This window comes from Oncorhynchus nerka, linkage group LG22, assembly GCF_034236695.1.
Source record: "Oncorhynchus nerka isolate Pitt River linkage group LG22, Oner_Uvic_2.0, whole genome shotgun sequence".
NCBI lineage: Eukaryota > Metazoa > Chordata > Actinopteri > Salmoniformes > Salmonidae > Oncorhynchus > Oncorhynchus nerka.
Genome location: NC_088417.1, coordinates 90,157,504 through 90,179,868, shown reverse-complemented (window position 1 = coordinate 90,179,868; position 22,365 = coordinate 90,157,504). Strand labels below are relative to the sequence as shown.

The window sequence follows — 22,365 nt, the reverse complement described above, 5'->3', positions numbered from 1 at the left end:
TCAATCTCTGACAGAGAATATACATTAGGGGAAAAAATAAGAAATTACAGCACAGCTTTTTAACTCACATCTCAATTACCCACGTATTTGGGCTCCAGACAGACAGACGGATGGACATATGCCTGTATGCTAATTTTCTGAGGGAGAGCCCTGAAGTGGGTCTTGCTACAACAAACACTGGGTGCATGTGAACTAATGAATCTTACCAATCAACAGCCTGTGGGCATATTCTGTTGTTTTTCTTCTACCAGGCAGCATGCATCTCAAATGGTACCCTATTCCCAATCCAGTGCACTACTTTTGTCTAGAGCACTATGGGAATAGGTTGCCATTGGGGAGGTACACCAGGTTATTTAAAGAAAAACAGAAGGTAGTTTGGAAGGAAACGCCTGTCTAGACACCAGCCCAAGGAAGCTGTACATTTTCCAGGAGCCCACCAGCCAATCCCACCTTGTGCTGCCCCTCCACACACCTCCTCTACCCTGCTCCTGAACAAAAGGGAGCAGCCAGCGAGCTACAGGTTGACAGAGTAAACAGGCCAGATGAGTGAAAAATGATGGCAGCCCCTCAGCAGAACAGGTCGCCATGCCCGAGTGCCTCTCTTTCACACGCCCAACGTCATCTGCTCATTCTCCAGCCCTCACAGACACATAGCTAATCAATCATACAGGCTAGTCACAGCGGCCACTCCACTGGGCTGGGAGGAGTAAGAAGCAAGACGTGCTCCGTCTCAATCAATCTTTTCTTGATTCTTCACATCCTCTCTCCTCACCTTTTCAAAAATGCATTGTACAAGGATGTGAGGAGATAGAATGCAAGGACAATGATGTAAATGACAATTAGAAAGACTAATTGAGAGTGAGCCCAGGATTCATGGGCCACAGGGATTCACTCACTCTGTGATTTTGGGATCGATGTTACCGATCCACAGGCGATGGCCCTCATGTGACGAACTTTCTGAAATGATAGAGGCATTCTCCACTGCTGACGGTGCTTTCGTGGGTTTCTTGCTTTCTGAAACAATGGTGATATCCTCATTGTCGTTAGTCTCCACTGCACAAGGGGTAGTTTTCTTGCATTCTGAAACTATGGAGACATCCTTGTCCTTCACTGCTGAAGGTGTGAGTTCCTTGTTTTCTGAAATGGTTGAGGGACTCTCCACTGTCTCTACTGCAGAGAGAATAGGTTTCTCTCTTTCTGAAACAATGGACGCACTCTCCACTTCAGGCAGTGTGATGCCTTTGTTTTCTGTAACAATGGGGGAACTCTCCACTGCAGACTCCATGGGTCTCCTAAGAGAGGGAGGACACATTTTAGTAATACACTCACAAAGCTTTTGACAAAATAATGTGACCCAAAACAAGAATAAATACTGATAAATCCCTATTAAAATAAAAACAGCTATCAAGTAGCCTAACCACAAGTTATACATTATTGCTATCATAACCTACTTGTCACTGCATTGTTTAGCCAGAAACATTCGCTAGCAAGCTAGTTGACGTTAGCAATTCAGCTAACTATTATTGGCAAGGGATAGAACTAGATGACTAAAGATAAACTATAAAATACAGTTGTTTGTATGATGTTTATGCTCGCTTTACAATAGCTAAATGACTTAAATGTAAATGTAAATGTAAACAATATGGATTTGCCATGAGCCTTTGCCATAGAGCTAACGTGTTTGTATCAGACGTTTAACTTACCCTATTCGGTAGAAACATTCGCCTGACAGCGAACAGTTCAACTACTCCTCGTCTGGTGATTACTGTACATATAGTACGTCAATAGACATCTATAATTTCGTTAAAATACTTCGGTACACAGTACTCCGGTGAGCTAGCTGCTAGCCGCGAGATTGCAAAACAAAGGCGCCATTTAATGACGTTGTGCACAACCTCACCCCATTGAGAGCACACAAATTAATGACAGTCTACACATAGCATTTAATGTATGATGACGACGAACACAAGCGTCAGGTTCAACTTTTTCCTATGCTCGTCACAGCCATGTGCAAGTAGACACATTTGACAAGATATAAGTAAGTAACTACTTTAAAATGTAGGCCAATTGTTCTTGATATAGCTAGTAGTTACAATGTAAACATGTTCCAATCCCAAATATTCTCCTGCATCGATCCATTATTTATGTTTTAGTTCGACTGCGTACGCAACGACCTTTCTATAGCTAAATGCCACCACCGTTTAGCTAGCTAGCTTTAGTTAAATATCATCAAAGACTATGGAGGCATTGCTATCATATTAGCTAGCTTGCTTTTGTTTAACATTGTGTAACATGCATGAGTGATATTATTGATATATAGCCAACTGAAGTAGGCCGTCATTGTAAATCATTATTTGTTCTTCATTAACTGACTTGCCTAGTCAGATTAAGGTTAAATAATAAGGTAACCAAATAGTGCCCTTAGGCGAGTAGAACGATGGCGTGCCCTTTAATTAAAGGGAAGTATTCTGACTGCATTTATGTTCTTTGTTGTTGTTCTGAATTTAAAGTCTTCAGTCCAGTGTAACAGGGCATCAATTTTACAATCAGTATTAAACTGTTAAAACAACATAAACCTGAATTATTCAGAGGTGTCATGCAATGTGGGCATGCCAGCTGGCCCCTTGCCGTTTATGAAATATCAAAGAGATACAATATCTCACTGAACACCTGTGCTACAGTTTTTCTGCCTCACTTCACGTGTAAAGACAACCATCATCCCCCCGCTATCCCTTCCACTGGACTCAGAGGCACAGCCAATGGTTATATCTATGATAAACACTGACGCTCAGTGGAGACACAAAAGAGTCATGCTTTAAAAAAAACGATATCTTCCTGTAGCGTTACTACTAGCCGTGTTTTTCAGGGAGGCGGCCGGCTGCTGGCTTTGTGAAGGGAGTGATACAATCGCAGCCAACCTGGGTTTGTTTAGAGAATAAACCATGTGTATGGCCTCTGCCTTCTAGTATTGATAGAGTAAAGAGCTACAGACTGTACTCAACACCGATGTTTCAGGTGAGGCTGTGCTGGATCCCCCTGCCTGCTTAATGTTCAGTCTCTATACACACACAAAGCAAGGTGGTATTATGACTAGAAGCCAAGCCCCTCACCCAGATGCAGGGCGTGTCCCAAATGGCACCCTATTCCTTATATAGTGCACTACTTTTAACCAGAGTCCTATGTAGGAAATGGGACACAAACATTCTGTTGAGGTGATTTACGAGGGTGACGTTGACAGTGTGTATCCACCTGCGTGATAGTGTAGTGCCCCATTTCTCTTAACGGTGTGTTCATCACACACAATGGAGGAAGTCATCCAGGGTATGATACACGGCTGGTTGTTCACACCCGTTGCCAATGAAAGGCACGGTTCAGAAAGACCCTCATGGATGAGTAGAGTTTGAGGGAGTTTTGGTGGGTGGCTGCTGGGCTCTTCTGTTCTGCACCCTGGAATGGAGATCCCCTGCCTCAGGAAAAATGTCCCTGGGGGGAAATGTTGTGAAGTGTGTTAAAGATTTGAAAGAGCCATTTTCAGAACTATATGTTTTTTGTTGTTATGAAAGATGGTGACTCTATGTTTGGGCTGATCTGTGACCCACTGACTAGCACACACCCCCCCATCAGAGGGGAATAAGGCAACCTCAAAGTTACACACAAGGATTTATTTATTCACACATCCCACAAGTCCAGAGAGATGAGTTTGCTGCGCTCTCTGACTGCTTGAAGGACTGACCATGCTGATCGTCGACTTCGGCGATGTCATTTACAAAATAGCCTCAAACGCTCTACTCAGCAAATTGGATGCAGTCTATCACAGTGCCATCCGTTTTGTCACCAAAGCCCCATATACTACCCACCATTGCGACCTGTATGCTCTCGTTGGCTGGCTCTTGCTTCATACTCGTCACCAAACCCACTGGCTCCAGGTCATCTACAAGTCTCTGCTAAGTAAAGCACCGCCTTACCTCAGCTCACTGGTCACCATAGCAGCACTCACCTGTAGCATGCTCTCCAGCAGGTATTTCTCACTAGTCACCCCCAAAGCCAATTCCTCCTTTGGCTGCCTTTCTTAACAATTCTCTGCTGCCAATGACTGGAACGAACTGCAAAAATCACTGAAGCTGGAGATTCATATCTCCCTCACTATCTTTAAGAATCAGGGCAGCTCACAGATCACTGCACCTGTACATAGCCCATCTGTAAATAGCCCATCCAACTACCTCCTCCCCATACTGTATTTATTTATTTATCTTGCTCCTTTGCACCCCAGTATCTACTTGCACATTCATCTTCTACACATCTATCACTTCAATGTTAATTTCTATATTGTAATTACTTCACCGCCATGGCTTATTTATTGCCTTAGCTCCCTTATTTTACCTCAATTGCACACTGTATATATATACTTTTCCAAATGTGTTATTGACTGTATGTTTGTTTATTCCATGTGTAACTCTGTGTTATGTCTTGAGCTGCTTTGCTTTATTCTTGGCCAGTTTGCAGTTGTAAATGAGAACTTGTTCTCAACTAGCCTACCTGGTTAAATAAAGGTGAAATAAAATAAATAAATAAATAAAAAGGAGACAGGAGTTGGGGATCTGGGACCCAAGATGCATGCCTATGATTGGCTGACCCCTCTGTGTGATAAGGCCCCTGACCCCTAGCGACCAATCGATGGCTATGGCCAGAGGCGTGAAGGGCCAATTTACTACCCATAGCCTACTAGCCTGCTAAGCTCCAGCGGAGGAGGGGAGCCTACTGCAGGAGTTAGAAAAGTTGCAGAGTTTGTGTCCCAGAGAGAGGGCTGTTAGAATGAGAGTGTGTGCTTAAGGTTTGTGTGGAAACCTGCAAAATGGGTTACTTTGATGCATAGCCTATAGATCAAATCAAGGAACCAAGTGAGCTTCATTGCCTACACAACACTGCCCCCATTACACAGCTTGTTGCACTTTTAATATGGCACGGCAGTATGTAGATGGTTGGAGTGCTGTACTTGGGGGCCGCCCCTTTTGTGATGAAAAATGACATTGCGACGCTACGCTCCGTAGGGTCTGTCTCCGTAGGGTATAAATAGCCCTTAAGAGTCCCTGGGAGGAAATTCGTAACAGATTGATTTGACTGTTTAGAGCCCTACAGTGGAGGTGTCATACCCATACAACCTAGAGGTCAAACAGGGAAATGGTTCTAATAAATTTTTCCACAATTAATTTTTCCATAGGGAATGTTAGAAACATTTAAAATAAAGTTGGAAAGTGACAGTGAAGATGAGACCTCAGTCTGCTGTCCAAGAGGTGAACATTGAGGTCCAGGGAGAAGACATGGAAGCCTGAGAGGAAGACAACCAAAGCCTTAGTTTCTAGACTCTCATTTCTGATGTTGAAAACATTTTTGGGAGATGCGAGGGATCATTCCATATTCTCTTTAGTTCAGTGAAATCATCCCATGTTTATTTGACCTTTTTATTTAACTAGGCAAGTCAGTTAAGAACACATTTTTATTTTCAATGACGGCCTAGGAACAGTGGGTTAACTACCTTGTTCAGGGGCAGAAAGGCAGATTTTTACCTTGTCAGCTCGGGGATTCGATCCTGCAACCTTTCGGTTACTAGTCCAACGCTCTACCTGCCGTCCCATGTGAAGAGTCAACTCATTTAATTAAAGTTCAGTTTGTTACTACATTTTTATTTCTATTGGAATGATTTAATAATTTGGGATTGTCTACTTATAAGGTAAAAGGTTTATGTTTCTGTCTCCATGTGATATGGTACATTTAGCCAATGCAAGAAACATCTACATTTTAAATGGTATTAATATTAATTTGCATATATTTCCGTTAATTCCCACAGACAGTTTCCACCTCTGAATATTCCCCAAAATGTGCAACCCTAGTTATGACTCATACTGTTGTAATTGAAGCAGTAGCATACAGTATGTAGATAGACAGACACCTTCTGGTAAGTATTACAGATGCTACTACTGGGCATGCGTGGTACAGTACTGATGAAAAGAGAATTGTAACCAGATCTACAAACTGATATATGATCACTTCAGAGCTTTAGTGTTTTTATTAGCTGGACAGTCGTGTTTTGTCATCAGACAGTAATCATGTCTTGTCCATTCATCTTTGTTTCTTCTTTATTTCTCCTTGTCACTGTCTGACAGCTATGACACTGAGTCTGCTGGGCCTAATGCGGCCGGCTTTGTGCCGATCCCTCGTCCCCATGGTGAGGTCTCCTCAGCTGGTAGTCATCTCCAGGGTCCAACTGCCGCTCCCAAATATCTTTCATCAAAACATGGTCCCCCCTGCTGCCTCCTGCGTACGCTTCTACGCCACCAAGAAGAGTAAAGGTGAGTGGGGGGCCGCTTGCCTCAGTAGCTTTTTATTTTAGCTGAAGGATTTAGCTAGTAGTGTTACCATCAAAGGAAATATAGTGGTAGGGATCAAGACCTACTGAAGTGGTCAGAACATTCAGGAGGTTGAAAACCCCACTTCACTGTGCCTTGCTTTTATTTGTAATAACAGTGATAGACAAGAATACCAGCCCTCCCCTCCATCCTCCCCTTCTGTTTTTCCCCTTTTGAAGTCTTTCTGAAAACTGCCTGCTTTTATTTTTTCCCTCAGCGAAGACAGCAAAGGGCCAGGCTTCCAAAGTGAACATCAATTCCTCGCTGGTGGAGGATATCATCAGTCTGGAGGAAACGAAGGAGGATATGGCCGCCGTCCTCACCACCCTGAAGGACGACTTCAGCCGCAACCTGAGCATCAGAACCTCTCCAGGTGCGTAGGGGCCGTGGACTGTAAGGTAGGGGCTATTTCCATGGAGAGGATAGTCTCTCATGACCGACTGTTGATTATCTGGCCAGTGCACTCGGTTCTAGGTGCTGAGATTATGTAGAGGAAACCTTTCGGTTCTGTCAGTAGAGGAAACCTTTCGGTTCTGTCAGTAGAGGAAACCTTTCGGTTCTGTCAGTAGAGGAAACCTTTCGGTTCTGTCAGTAGAGGAAACCTTTCGGTTCTGTCAGTACCACTGTCTGATGTTTCAATGCGGGATGCAAAGCTCTGAAGGCCTGACGTTAAGTGTTGCCCTTCTTTGTAAGCTTTAAAAGACCAAAGTCAACTGTTGGTTTTCACTATTGATTGTTGGTTAAAAGATGAGGAAAAAGTGCATCTCCATCTGTTTACTTTCTCCCTGACAAATGGCCTGAGGGGGGGAAGAGTGATCCCTGCCCTTTACCTTGACCCCTGTTTCCTGAACTACATCCAGTTCAAAGCCTCCCCCTCTCCCCTCGTGGCAGACCAACCCTGAGAGGGGAGCTGAAGGGAGGGCCCCAGGGGGAGGAAGCTGTAATACCAGGATTTATACACAGATTAAATACCCCTCCCCTCTTCCTTCTCCATCCCTCTCTCCTTACATTCTCCTTCTATTCCTCATCCTCCCCCTCTTCCCCCCTCCTCCACCTATTTGCCCCTCGGTCCAGATGCACAGTAATCTGTGGAAGCGGCAGGATTTAGAGCTGACAGAAATTCTGACTGGAAAGATTCTTGAATGGGGGGAATCATGACATAATTTTGTTCTTGTGTGTGTTCGATAGTCTCATCTGGGCCTCATTATGTGGTGTGTTTTGTTGTAAGTAAAGTCAGCTTAGCTGAAGGAAGGGCTGTTGTATAGGACATGTTAATATGGTGAACCAGGCATCTGGGTACTCTCAGCCAGCGTGGAGGTATTACAGCCTGTTCCTCTCAGTTCCTCTGCTAGAAGACTAACCTCTCTTGTCCATGGGAACGTTGGACTAACGTCAGGCTATCCAGTCCTCCCTGAACAGCTCGGTGTATACTGCCTCAGATGAATATACTGAAACAAGAGCATTTTCTCAACCCATATATGTATCAGGTCTGGATGCCAGACATCCTCAACCCAAACACACATATTTACAACCCCAGTCTGTCTCCCAGAGATGGGTCAGAGCATTAGCTTCCATAGTTCAAAACAACTAGTTAATGTCATCCTCACGATCATAAGGTACCCCAGGGCACCCACCCACTAAACATCGCCAGTGTAAAGTCACACAGGATCCACCTGGAAGTCTGCTGTCTGATGGGACTTTATCACGAGGAACCCCGGGTCGGGTCGAGAACTAGAGAGAGGAAAGGGGAGGTAGCTCTTACCTGAATATGTCCTGTAAGGATACATTTTTGTATTCTGTTGCAAAATGTTTTTCTACAGTGTGCCCTACTGAACAAAACCCATGGTAAATGTTTTTTTTTTTTTGGCGAAGGCCTGTATTGTTGACTAGTAGTCTACCTTCGGCCATGTTGGGTCAACTGCCTGTGCCCTGCCCAGGAAGAGTCCATTTGGCTAATGGCTTTCCAGTCGATCCTCATCCCTCCTCATGCCGTTTAGGAAATGCCTGTGTGCCCTCTGGAAGCGCTAGCAGATGTGCAGGCAGCCAGGTCGTCTCTGGTCGACCAGCCGGCTCTAGCAGTTAGCCTGGGGACGAGGTTAGGGCTCGAGTAACGCAGGCTAAAAAAGGTAGATTACTCTATGGTCCACCCCACCCTCCACACTTCTCCACTAGCGAGGGATAGAGTTGGTGATGTAAGCCAGAGGACGGCGAGGGAGGAAACGGCAGCGTCTGAGGTAAGCCAGATGAGAAGAGGAGATCCATGTTGAAGCTTTGGTTCTGCAGTCTGCACTGTTAGGGGGTGACCGAGAGAGGAGATGAGGGTTGGGGGGTACCTCTTGCACCCCAGCTGAAACCAAACCTGCATCCCACTCTCTGCCAACAGTCTGAGGCTTCATAGTGATCATACAACGGTTTAGTTGTCTTGGTCATGTCTTGTTTTATGCTGGGACTCAAGAATGACGTTTATTGTTTTTATATTCTGTTCATAAAGCATCTCAGAGGAGTAACATGACATGGACAGTGGGGACCTGATCCTAGATCTGCACTCCTACTCTGACCTGCTGTATGAATATGGGCCCTGGTCCTTTTGGGTTTTCAGGAGCTCTGGATCACATCGTGGTGTCCACGGCAGACGGCAAGTTCCCACTGAACCAGCTGGGTCAGATCTCCGTGAAGTCCCCTCAGCTCATCGTGGTCAACATGACTGGTTTCCCAGAGGTGAGCTCACAAATGCACAGTACAGACACACACTGTATGAACCACACTCTGGGCTGATGGCAACACATTTTGAAATTGGCATGTCATTTTAGAAACCTGGACTGAAATCTCCTACTCTTGTCTCATCCAGTGCATGGAAGGTTGAGCAGTGTTAAGTGTCGACACACAACCTCCATCGATCTCTCTCTTACTCCTTTCTCCTTCTCTGAAACTTGAGTCGGTTAGTGATCGATGGTTCAGGGAAGCTCTTTGTTCTGGGATAAGATTGAAACAAATGCCAAGACTCTGTGGTCAGCTGTCATCAGCAGGAAGTGACCGTGCTTTGCCCTCTGGGAAGGAGGAGAGCTAACTGCTCCAATAGATTCTCTCTTTCTCACAGACACACTGAAAGGGAACAACTCTTTCCCTCTCCTCCCTGGGTTTCTCCTTCCCCTGGTCTTTTCTCCCTCCAGCATCCTATGTTGTTAATGAGGGTTGTCCCTGTCTAATTCTGGGATCAGTTTTAAAGGGAGGTTGATGCTGTTTGGCCTTGGCTCAGATCCATTTAGTACTGCAGAGCAGCTGAACCTGGAACGTAGTACTCTTGTCACCGTAGGTGTACTAATACATTATTCATGAGAGATCACAGCTTTTAGATTTGCAGATTTGTTTTTGTGAATATTCATACGGATAAACTCATGCGGATAAACATATTGTCATTATCAGAGACCCCCCCCCCCCGACACAAACTACTGCAGCATAAATACTGGAGGCTGACGGGAGGGGTCGGGAGACACTGTGGCCCCGTCCAACGTTACCCCCGAATGGGGCCAAACAGGCAGGATATAACCCCACCCACTTTGCCAAAGCACAGCCCCCACACCACTAGAGGGATATCTTCAACCACCAACTTACCATCCTAAGATGAGGCAGAAGATCTCCCCCTTGGCATGAACAAAGGGTGTGAACGGCAGGACCAAATTGGTAAGATGGGTAGGAGCAGGCCCATGTAATGCTTTGTAGGTTAGCAGTAAAACCTTGAAATCAGCCCTGGCCTTAACAAGCCAGTGTAGAGAGGCTAGCACTGGAGTAATATGATCACATTTTTGGGTTCTAGTCAGGATTATAGCAGCCATGTTTAGCACTAACTGAAGTTTATTTAGTGCTTTAGCCGGAAAGTAGAGCATTGCAGTAGTCTAACCTAGAAGTGACAAAAGCACTCCCATTACCTAATAGTCTTAACAGCCCTGCTAATGCAACACAGGGGTGACTGCACAGCACCCAGAGCAAATAGGATTATAATTATTCACATCAATTACCCATGATCCTAACGAGAGGCCATTGTTTTCCAGCCATTCAGTACTGCAGTTCAGTGTTACTGCAAACCCCCAGTGGCTTTTGTGCAGTGGTGATGGCAGCATGAATTAAACCACTTGGATCTGAAGGAACAAATGGATGTAAAAGGTCTGTGTGGGATCCTCAACATCATTAACCAGCTGTTTACTTTGGCTCTGTTCATTCCTCTCGGTTGGACTGTGGCTTTGAACTGGCTGTGTTTATTCACAAACTTCAGTGTAATTCCACAATTGAACATATTAACCAGAACATGCCTGGTGTTTACAGAGCTGGCCAGAACAGAGCACAGCATTCCCCCACTTTTCCCTAATGGCTAGAGCTGTAGGAAGTAATGATGAATTCAGTACTGAGAACAATCAAACATAGGTATGGGATGGCTCTCTGGAGTAACTAGAGAATAGGAGAGAACCAGAGAATGGGAGAAGCTGTTTATTTAATAATTAATTTTTAACCCCCTTTTTCTCCCCAATTTCGTGATCACGATCTTGTCCCATCACTGCAACTCCCCAACGGGCTCTGGAGAGGCCTGCGGAACATGACCCGCCTAGACCCGACCACTTTACCTGGAAGCCAGCCGCACCAATGTGTCGGAGGAAACACCGTTCAACACTCTCCCTCGGGCACCTCTCCTTTCTGTCTTCCCTGTTTCTGACGCTCTCCCTCGGGCACCTCTCCTTTCTGTCTTCCCTGTTTCTGACGCTCTCCCTCGGGCACCTCTCCTTTCTGTCTTCCCTGTTTCTGACGCTCTCCCTCGGGCACCTCTCCTTTCTGTCTTCTCTGTTTCTGACGCTCTCCCTCGGGCACCTCTCCTTTCTGTCTTCCCTGTTTCTGACGCTCTCCCTCGGGCACCTCTCCCACCACCACAGACAAATCATATATCCAGATTACAGCCTTTTCATTAATTGTCTATTGGAGTTCAACCACCGTTAGTTCTAACATTCATCTCCTAGATAATGACGGTTGTCTACCAGACTGTTGTGCACCAGACTGTTGTGCTGTATAGAATATATTCTATAGTGGAAAGAAACTACTCAGAATCTCCTTTTCCAGTGCATAGTGAGTACCAGGCCAGATACCCCCCCCCTGTTCCCGGGAGACCCCGCTCTGACAGCATCCCGCAGCACTTCCACACTGCATGTACTCCCCCCACACACACACACACACACACCCTAGCCCCCCCCAACCCCCTCTACCAGAGATTCTACACAGTTCACCCAGCTCGCCATGGATCAAAGCCAGCATGACCAAGGACCGCCTGTGTCTGCAGTGAGAGTACTCCTGCCCCAGTCCCACCTGGCAGTCATTAGGTTCAGGTCGAATGTGTGTTTGTGTCCTCAGGCCGTGGCTGCTGCCACCCGCGCCCTACGAGAGAGCAGCATGAAACTCAACCCTGAGGTGGATGGAACCATAATCAGGGTGGCCATTCCCAAGTGAGTCAACCAGGCTGGGCCAGAACACTGTCTCTACTCTCGCTCTCTTTTTCCTCTCAATTTCATCACTCTCTCTGTTTTACCATTTCTCTCCATGTCTTTATATTTTATCCTCCTACTTTTTCTCTTTCCAGTAATGAATTATCTTGTCAGTCCCTTCCCTGACCATCCATCTCCTTGTAAAGAAATGCATGGATCTGTCTGTGGTTTCCAGGAGTTTCTGACACATTTATCTGACTGTCACCCAACTGGAACAGTTCTACAACACCAACCGTGGTCAGAAGTCTTCAGTTCTCTGACCAATTCTGCTCCCTGCCAAATCAAATAGCTTGATGTGCAGCCGTCACTCGCTTAACCACAAAAACATGTGGCTACGTCACAAATGGCACACTACTCCCTATGTAGTGCACTGCTTTTGACCCTGTAGTGAATACATTAGGGATGCAGGCTGTGTGATTAATAAGTACGCTCAGCAGCAGGTGCTTGTCTGGCAGCGCAGGATAGGGGGACGGACAGACGGACGCCTTCTTCCTCTGCAATCAGTCTCAGCACGCAACAACATTTGCATTTCCAAAGAGAGCGAGCGTCTTGATTGGCCCAGAATCAGTAATTACACATTATTGTTTGCAGTAAATAGATACCACTCTTGGATTGTTTGCAAATAGTCCCAGGCAAAAATACCAATTACAGAAAATAAAGTGTTAGCTGTTACACCAGCAAAACAAAGTTGTTGACTGTTCTGTGACCATAATACGTTGTGGCATTAAGAGAGCCAGTCATTTAGCCAGGTATTGTTTTAAGGAATTTAATGCTTTGGGCATTAATATGATTTGTGCCTACTTTCTCCCATAGAGAGAATATTAAACAGTGTGTGTGTGTGTATTCATGCTTTGTGTGTGTGTGTGTTTTCATGCTTTGTGCGTGCGACTGTGTGTGTGTTTATCGCTCGTAACACTGTGTGCTAATGTATCCATGCAGGGTGACGCGGGAACACAGGGAGAACCTGGCTAAGCTAGCGAAGCAGTTCGGTAACAAGGCCAAGGAGTCACTGAGGAGGGTGAGGTCCAACGCTATCACTCAGGTGAAGAAGGCCAAGGACACCGTCTCCGAGGACACCATCCGATTGGTGGAGAAACAGGTACTGAGATACCTCAACCTGTCCTATCGGAGGACAGAAATACAATGGTTATAATAGTCAGAAGGCTACAAACGTTCAGATGAATCCTTACTGTTTTTTTGTGGCACCCCGAATCGTTTTACAGTATTTCTATAATAGTAATAGTTGTCTAATAAGAATGTGTCTGTTCTCCACCTCTCAGGTTGGGCAGATGGCGGACAGCTTTGCAGCAGATGTAGACAAGCAGTTGACTACCAAGACGAAAGAGCTGCTGGGGTGATGACGACTAACAGCACCACACCTTTATTTTTGATACTGTCACGTTTGCAACGGTTCCTCCTGCATATATGACTGCACACGATACTGGACACTAGTTGGAGGTTTGTTTGGCGCTCGTTGGGGGCTTGTTTGTGTGTTCCAGAAGTTGGCATCGCACAACAGCAGCTGCTGGGTTCCTCACTCACTCTCCTCTTCAAACAAACACAGAGGGGAGAAATGGACTTTTAATGGCTTCTGGGAGCCTCCTAATCAAACTGATGCTACAGAGAGCTGTGTTTATGTAGGAAGCATCTCTGAGACAGAGACGATCTCCCAGAGGACAGGAAGAAGAGATATGTACGTGGTGCCAGCATTTGTTTCAGATTCACCCTTAAAGGGATAGTTCAGCCATTTTACACATGACATTTGTTTCCTTCCACTTGGAAGCAGCTTCTCGACATAGTGACTGCAACCCTTGTAGCGCCACACCAAACTCACTGATTCGTTCTGTCAGTTTGTCCAGGATGAATCCTACAGCTACCAATGACAACACAATAAAGTGGCTACTACCATTCTGTATGGGTGCCATTAACTGAAACACTGCTTTGTATGTCATCTCTGTTCTGTTTTTTCTTCTTTACCTTTGATGTGAGTTAGATGTTAGATTAGTGAGTGGTAATGGTCTACTTTCTTCCTCTGTACTAAATTATAATGTATCACACCATTCATCTATTAGGCAGGGTCTTAATATGGTGGTTTGCGTGGCCCTACCCTGAGATGCTACACACACACACACACAGATGGTCATTGGATAAACAACAGTTTAGAGGAGTGCACAGATGAGGGACCTGGCAGTGTTTCTTGTGAGTCTGGGTCCATATGTCAGTAATTTGGGGGCATTGTGTACCTTGGCCCAGAACATGATCGATGGAGGAGTGAAAGACTCAAATCCCTGGCCCCGAACGCAGCTCTGGAAATTGCTTTCAGCTGAATACTTTAATTTCATTTGACATTTATCAACTGAATTTCTGGTCTTCCGCTCGCAGCCTCGCTCTGTTTTACTACTGCTGCCATGGAATAGAGGGACGGTGAGGAGAGAGGAAATTGATTTTCTTGTACATTTTTACCAGCGGCACAAGTCTAATTGGCTCAGTAAACTTTTGAATTGACAGTGTTAGTGCACTCCCTTTGGACACCAACATCTGGCTGGGAGGTTAAAGTAAGGAGACTTACTGTAACTACCTGGCTGTAGTCCCTGATGTTACATATTATTTCAGTTGAAGCAAGGAACTGTAAGTATCTCGCAGGGGCCTTGTCCTCGTACTTTACATGCAGATTTTGCAAGTTTGAATTATACAGTTTTGGAGTCTTGTGAGATGCTTGTGACAATGGTGTAACATTGATATATCGGTTAGGTTTGGTGAGTATACTTCACTAACGCCTGGCAGAGGGGTTGTGCAGGCGATCAAACCTCCCTGCCAGTGCCGCTCTGATTACACACCCAACACATGTTCCTGAATGGTGGTAACGAGAGAGAGCGAGAGAGAGGGCAGTGAAGCACTTCAGCGGCCATGGAAATGTGTCCCATATGCCTATCGCGTCCGCACCCTGTGAAGTGTACGAGCCACCCGACAATCTCATCAAGAATCCAATCAGTGATGATGTAGAATACACCTCTGGTGTGATGGGATGACTTTCAGCCCGGCAGTTTGTGTCATAGGGGAAGATTCACTGCATGTGTAAATCAGACTGTACATTATCATGGATTTGATGTTCAGAAAGATTTGAGGTGTTAGGAGAGAGGGGGGCTAAATTGGAGGGATAGGCACAGACTAAAAATAATAGGCTCTGTACAGTTTCTGATCTGTAATTCATATTTTGTGATGTTTGAAATATACTGAACAAAAATATAAACGCAACATGTAAAGTGTTGGTCCCCTGTTTCATTAGCTGATTTTAAAGATCACCAGAAATGTTCCATACTCACAAAAAGCTTATTTCTCTCATATTGTTTACAAATATGTTTACATCCCTGTTTAGTGAGCATTTCCCCTTTGCCAAGATAATCCATCCACCTGACAAGTGTGACATATCAACAAGTTAATTAAACTGCATGATCATTACAAAGGTGCACCTTGTGCTGGGGCAAAGGCCATTAAAATGTGCATTTTTGTCACATACAGTGCCTTGCGAAAGTATTCGGCCCCCTTGAACTTTGCAACCTTTTGCCACATTTCAGGCTTCAAACATAAAGATATAAAACTGTATTTTTTTGTGAAGAATCAACAACAAGTGGGACACAATCATGAAGTGGAACGACATTTATTGGATATTTCAAACTTTTTTAACAAATCAAAAACTGAAAAATTGGGCGTGCAAAATTATTCAGCCCCCTTAAGTTAATACTTTGTAGCTCCACCTTTTGCTGCGATTACAGCTGTAAGTCGCTTGGGGTATGTCTCTATCAGTTTTGCACATCGAAAGACTGACATTTTTTCCCATTCCTCCTTGCAAAACAGCTCGAGCTCAGTGAGGTTGGATGGAGAGCATTTGTGAACAGCAGTTTTCAGTTCTTTCCACAGATTCTCGATTGGATTCAGGTCTGGACTTTGACTTGGCCATTCTAACACCTGGATATGTTTATTTTTGAACCATTCCATTGTATATTTTGCTTTATGTTTTGGATCATTGTCTTGTTGGAGGACAAATCTCCGTCCCAGTCTCAGGTCTTTTGCAGACTCCATCAGGTTTTCTTCCAGAATGGTCCTGTATTTGGCTCCATCCATCTTCCCATCAATTTTAACCATCTTCCCTGTCCCTGCTGAAGAAAAGCAGGCCCAAACCATGATGCTGCCACCACCATGTTTGACAGTGGGGATGGTGTGTTCAGGGTGATGAGCTGTGTTGCTTTTACGCCAAACATAACGTTTTGCATTGTTGCCAAAAAGTTCAATTTTGGTTTCATCTGACCAGAGCACCTTCTTCCACATGTTTGGTGTGTCTCCCAGGTGGCTTGTGGCAAACTTTAAACAACACTTTTTTATGGATATCTTTAAGAAATGGCTTTCTTCTTGCCACTCTTCCATAAAGGCCAGATTTGTGCAATATACGACTGATTGTTGTCCTATGGACAGAGTGTCCCACCTCAGCTGTAGATCTCTGCAGTTCATCCAGAGTGATCATGGGCCTCTTGGCTGCATCTCTGATCAGTCTTCTCCTTGTATGAGCTGAAAGTTTAGAGGGACGGCCAGGTCTTGGTAGATTTGCAGTGGTCTGATACTCCTTCCATTTCAATATTATCGCTTGCACAGTGCTCCTTGGGATGTTTAAAGCTTGGGAAATCTTTTTGTATCCAAATCCGGCTTTAAACTTCTTCACAACAGTATCTCGGACCTGCCTGGTGTGTTCCTTGTTCTTCATGATGCTCTCTGCGCTTTTAACGGACCTCTGAGACTATCACAGTGCAGGTGCATTTATACGGAGACTTGATTACACACAGGTGGATTGTATTTATCATCATTAGTCATTTAGGTCAACATTGGATCATTCAGAGATCCTCACTGAACTACTGGAGAGAGTTTGCTGCACTGAAAGTAAAGGGGCTGAATAATTTTGCACGCCCAATTTTTCAGTTTTTGATTTGTTAAAAAAGTTTGAAATATCCAATAAATGTCGTTCCACTTCATGATTGTGTCCCACTTGTTGTTGATTCTTCACCAAAAAAAACAGTTTTATATCTTTATGTTTGAAGCCTGAAATGTGGCAAAAGGTCGCAAAGTTCAAGGGGGCCGAATACTTTCGCAAGGCACTGTAACACAATGCCACAGCTGACTGCAGTAATGTCCACCAGAGTTGCTGCCAGAGAATGGAATGTTCAATTCTCTACCATATTCCGCCTCTAACTTTGTTTTAGAGAATTTGGAGGTACGTCCAGCCGGCCTCACAACCGCAGACCACTTGTGACCACGCCAGCCCAGGACCTCCCAGCCCAGGTCACCCGGACAGCTGATGAAACTGAGGAGTATTTCTGTCTGTAATAAAGGCCTTTTGTGTGGAAAAACTCATTCTGGTTGGGTGGGCCAAATATGAATCCCAGGCCCACCAATGGCTGCTCTCCTGTCCACTCTTGTGAAATCCATAGATTTAGGCCATAGACCTCATTCATTTATTTCAATATACTGATTTCCTTATATGAACTGAAACTCTGTAAAATCATTGAAGTTGTTGCATGTTGTGTTTTTATATTTTTGTTCGGTACAATTAAGTCTGTTTTCAGATAAGAAAGAGTGCCTTTGTAGGTCTACTGTGATAGGCTACAATCTTGATGGCATGCTATGCATACGGTTCAGGGCTAATGGAATGTCATGTGAGGACTACCTGAAGACTGGAATGTGTGACTTTGGGGTCATAGGGTCAAATGAGTATGTAGGATGACTGATATACATTAATGCAGAGGGTGTTGAGCCTATATGATGCTCTACTGGGTCTAATCTAGGCCTTATAAGCCTTTCCACCCACTCAGAAATATTTATTATAGTATGGAAATTGTTATTGCGTATATGAAACACCATTAGCAGGAGGTGGGGCATCTTAATCATCAGGTAACTAATACTGGGGAAGAAAACTGCTTCATTTCCTCTATATTGATCTGGCCTTGTGGCCTGTGATAACTGTGTTGACCTGGCCTTGTGGCCTGTGATAACTGTGTTGACCTGGCCTTGTGGCCTGTGATAACTGTTGACCTGGCCTTGTGGCCTGTGATAACTGTGTTGACCTGGCCTTATCGCCTGTGATAACTGTTGACCTGGCCTTGTGGCCTGTGATAACTGTGTTGACCTGGCCTTATCGCCTGTGATAACTGTTGACCTGGTATTGTGGCCTGTGATAACTGTGTTGACCTGGCCTTATCACCTGTGATAACTGTTGACCTGGCCTTGTGGCCTGTGATAACTGTGTTGACCTGGCCTTATCACCTGTGATAACTGTGTTACCCTGGCCTTGTGGCCTGTGATAACTGTGTTGACCTGGCCTTGTGGCCTGTGATAACTGTTGACCTGGCCTTATTGCCTGTGATAACTGTTGACCTGGCCTTGTGGCCTGTGATAACTGTTGACCTGGCCTTGTGGCCTGTGATAACTGTGTTGACCTGGCCTTATCGCCTGTGATAACTGTGTTGACCTGGCCTTGTGGCCTGTGTTGACCTGGCCTGTGATGACTGTGTTGACTTGGCATTGTGGCCTGTGATGACTGTGTTGACCTGGCCTTGTGGCCTTTAAGCCATTTCAGTGTCACAGGTGGAACGTGCGCTCGTTTGGGGGGGTCCCTGGGCGCGTCCATGCACGTCTCGCCACGGGCTCGGCTGCCCGTGCACCCGTCGCAGTAAGGAAAGACCGATCCCCTTCTAACAGAGCGATGCTTTTTCATTCCAAATCGTCTGGACGTCGTGATTACCGGCACAAGAGGAATTATATATTTAGCTTTATGTCCGCCGTGATTTCTCCCCCCCCCCCCATTTTTTTTTATCTTAAGTGATTGGTACCCTCAATGGTTCCTATCTCTGAGGAGTTGACCTCATCCCCTGGGAACACTGTAATCAAGGATCTCAGCACGGCGAGGGTGTGATGGGGCTGGGGTATCATAAATGACAATGTTCTGTGTTCCTATGCTAATATGACCCCTACTACAGCACAGACATTCATAAGTAAATGGCTAAGGCTATATTTGAAAATGTATGGAGGTGTTCAGTTCAGTCCCCCACTCTCACAAACACCCTTTTGTTACAGTATGTATGGTACAGAGGAGCAAAAAAGTATTTAGTCAGCCACAAATTGTGCAAGTTCTCACACTTAAAAAGATGAGAGAGGCCTGTAATTTTCATCACAGGTAACGAGTGGAGGACAGAGGAACCTCTTAAAGAAGAAGTTACAGGTCTGTGAGAGCCAGAAATCTTGCTTGCTTGTAGGTGACCAAATACTTATTTTCCACCATAATTTGCAAATAAATTCATTAAAAATCCTACAATGTGATTTTCTGGATTTTTTTCCCTCATTTTGTCTGTCATATTTGAAGTGTACCTATGATGAAAATTACAGGCCTCTCTCATCTTTTTAAGTGGGAGAACTTGCACAATTGGTGGCTGACTAAAGACTTTTTTGCCCCACTGTATATAGTTTATAATGTTACAGCCCACCCATACATAGCAAGGCTTCACCAGTTTGAGAGAGCAAAACATGTTGATAGTTGATGTTGCTGCAAGACATATTATTGCATTGACCATCTTCTTGACTTTTGTGACCTTGTGAATGACCTCTCACTCGTGGCCTTGTCTCTATGTACATAAAGACATGTGCGAGGCCTGTCGTGGCCGTTAGTGCTCTTAAAGCTTCAACATGTCAGTTGATTCAACAGCCTATTTTATGATTGAGAATGTACTTGCCGTTCTTCCGGACTGTGATGAAATTTTGAAGGCCAACTTGCAAACAGGTGATACCTGTTAATTACAACACTAACTTGTGCTACAACAGTTTATTGGACACATTGCTAGTGTCTGTGTATGTTGACTCTAGTCTTCCCATCTCTAACAGACACCCCAGCATCTTTACTCCAAGACTGTTTTTTTAACCTCCTAAAAGATCAAGTGAATCAAAACTACCTCCTAACCCATCCCAAAAGTCCCTTAAAAGATGCCTCAGCACACAGTCCACCACTTGACTCCAATCCTTAGGTCGCTCAAACTCTAACCGATCCTGAGACATCCTCTGAGATATCCTGAACTAGACTAATACATTGTAATTCCCTTATAAAAAAAGAAGTGATCATTTGCTTTCCAAAGGCCACAGATAAAACAGGAAGTTGGTTAATCTGAAACCTGATCCGGCAGGAAGGAAGGACTCAGGAACCAGCGTTGAGATCTTTCACCAATCATATTCATCACAGCCGGTCGGCCCGGGCAGGCCCAGACTCATTAGGTCGCAGCACTGCACTTAACTAAACATCTTTCCCATAAAATAAATGCTTCCAGGTTACTCTGCCTTGCCCAGGTTGCCTCTACACCCTGCCTCGCCTCAACAGCCCATCTGATCTCAATTACCTCAGTGAGTTGGTTGGTGGTGGTGGAGTGATCAGACCTGGGTTCAAATAGTGTTTTAAATCTGTCAAATACTTTGAGCGATCGCTTTAACCTGCCTTGGGTGACAGTCAGATGCAACAGGGTTTGTGGGTTGGACTTTTCTTCTGGTTCCATTGCAACAGGCAAGCTCAATCAAGCACAGATAAAGTATTTTAAATCTTTTGGAATAGTATTTGAACCCAGGTTTGACTGATGGTGGCGTAGTGATACTGGACCCCTAGTCTTGACTCAAGGCCATGGCAACTGGTGAGACGCCGAGCCGTACCCCGACACAGATCTACCTGCTCTCTATCCCTCTCATTTAGAATACAAGGGTTGTGTCCCAAATGACGCCCTATTCCCTATATAGTGCAAAGGACTCTGGTCAAAAGTCCCAAATGACATCCTATTCCCTATATAGTGCAAAGGGCTCTGGTCAAAAGTAGTGCAACATATAAGGATTTGGGACATCGCCAATAGGGCAAGAGGAGGGGAAAGCGTTATTGAATAATTGGTTCCTGATGCTTTCCGCCCCTTTCCTTTGTAATATTAATGACCAAATAGTTTTCCTAGTGCACTACTTTTGACCACAGAGAATAGGGAATATGGTGCCTGCCCAGTGCCATTTGAGACACATGGTTGATGTTGTTGGAGGAAGTAGGGCCTAGGGTATAGGAAGAAGTCCTATTTGATGGGTTTAACTGTCATTTTGTGGGAGGAGGAGATCAGACAGTTGGTGAGGAGTTCCAGTTCCAGAGGATGTAGAATTGTTTTATTTTTAGGACTGGAGGATCTCAGAAGCCTTGGGGCCCATCCCAAATGGCACCTAATGGACACTAGTTAAATGTAGTACACTATGAAGGGAATATGGTGCCATTTGGGACACAGCCCATCTGAATATCTAGGCTCAGGCTGCTATAGAAGTATTTGTGGCACAGGCTAGCGGATTAATGTTCTGGAGCATGTAATTTCTTCATAGGTCACATGCGAAAAGTCAATCAGCAAACAGGAAAGACCAGAAAGCAGAAATCTGCAGAACATATGTTCTGCTCCGATTGGTGTCTAACAGAAATGTTTTCTGTTGGCTTATTTCAGATCTGATTAAAGATACGTTGCAGGTAAAAAGTCTGAGACTGGGATTCCTCTGTTACACAGTCTCGCTCTCTCTAACTCCCCCTCCCTCTCTCACCTGTGCAGGTGGAATTTACCCAGGTATCCACTTGCCATGGAACCTGCCAGTGTCAAACTGGATGTAGGCTAGGCTACAGACTACATGCTTCAGATCGGGAATTGATTTTATATCCATTGTGAACACACTTTTTTTTCTATCACCCTCTCACCTGTAGTTTATTAAGGCATGGTTGGTTTCCATAGTAACCATGAGTCCACATCCTCTCAGCATCATTGTAAATGTGTTTACAAGGAGATGAGAGGGCACCACCTTGTGACAGCACATAAACTAACTATCTGGTTGCCACAAACACTCAGAGGGGGATACAATATGTGTTCCCATGTATCTTGTTCCAAAAACACCATTCTGTTTTGTAATCATTGAGTCCAGTAAGATATATATATATCTGCTGCTATAACTGCTGCTATAACTCCTGTGGTTACGCTATTGTTATTTAAGTTAAGGAATTAGTGTTATCTGCCCGTCTGTGACTGAATAGGCCCAGTGGACTATAGAGTCTTTATGCTACTTGGGGAGCTCAGCTCTGTGCTCCTTCAGTTGTATTGAGAGGTTTCTCTCTCTTTAATGGAACACTCTCACAGTGTTCTAGAATCATCAGTGATGAAAGTCTTTGTTCTGTTCTGAATCACAGAGAACCCCTCCCTCAACCTCATTATCTCCAGACCCAGTCTCTCTGAGTGCTGCTACAGTCAAGATTAGAATATAGACAAATGGTGCCGTTAAAAAAAGCAACCAACCAAAAACGCAGAGCACTTCATGAGAGGAAAATACCATCTTGAGTGAATAAATTCTACTAAACGCGT

The 22,365-nt window shown here is 44.8% G+C and overlaps 2 protein-coding genes across 2 annotated transcripts in view; one reads left to right on the top strand and one right to left on the bottom strand.

Annotated features, from left to right (window-relative positions):
• LOC135563834 (uncharacterized) overlaps positions 1–1,895 on the bottom strand; it is a 31,428-nt gene extending 29,533 nt beyond the window's left edge. Inside the window, 2 exon segments of the mRNA XM_065007561.1 lie at positions 897–1,292; positions 1,704–1,895. Of these exon segments, the coding sequence (XP_064863633.1) occupies positions 897–1,285 (389 nt within the window). The 5' untranslated portion in view covers positions 1,286–1,292; positions 1,704–1,895.
• A 58-nt stretch (positions 1,896–1,953) lies between these two features.
• Positions 1,954–13,860, top strand: mrrf (mitochondrial ribosome recycling factor). Its single transcript, XM_029628542.1, has 7 exons — positions 1,954–2,038; positions 6,162–6,347; positions 6,622–6,777; positions 9,004–9,122; positions 11,796–11,887; positions 12,866–13,025; positions 13,207–13,860. Exons 2-7 carry the CDS (start codon positions 6,164–6,166, stop codon positions 13,282–13,284), a joined length of 789 nt encoding a protein of 262 aa, XP_029484402.1. The 5' UTR covers positions 1,954–2,038; positions 6,162–6,163; the 3' UTR covers positions 13,285–13,860.
• The last annotated feature ends 8,505 nt before the right edge of the window (positions 13,861–22,365 follow it).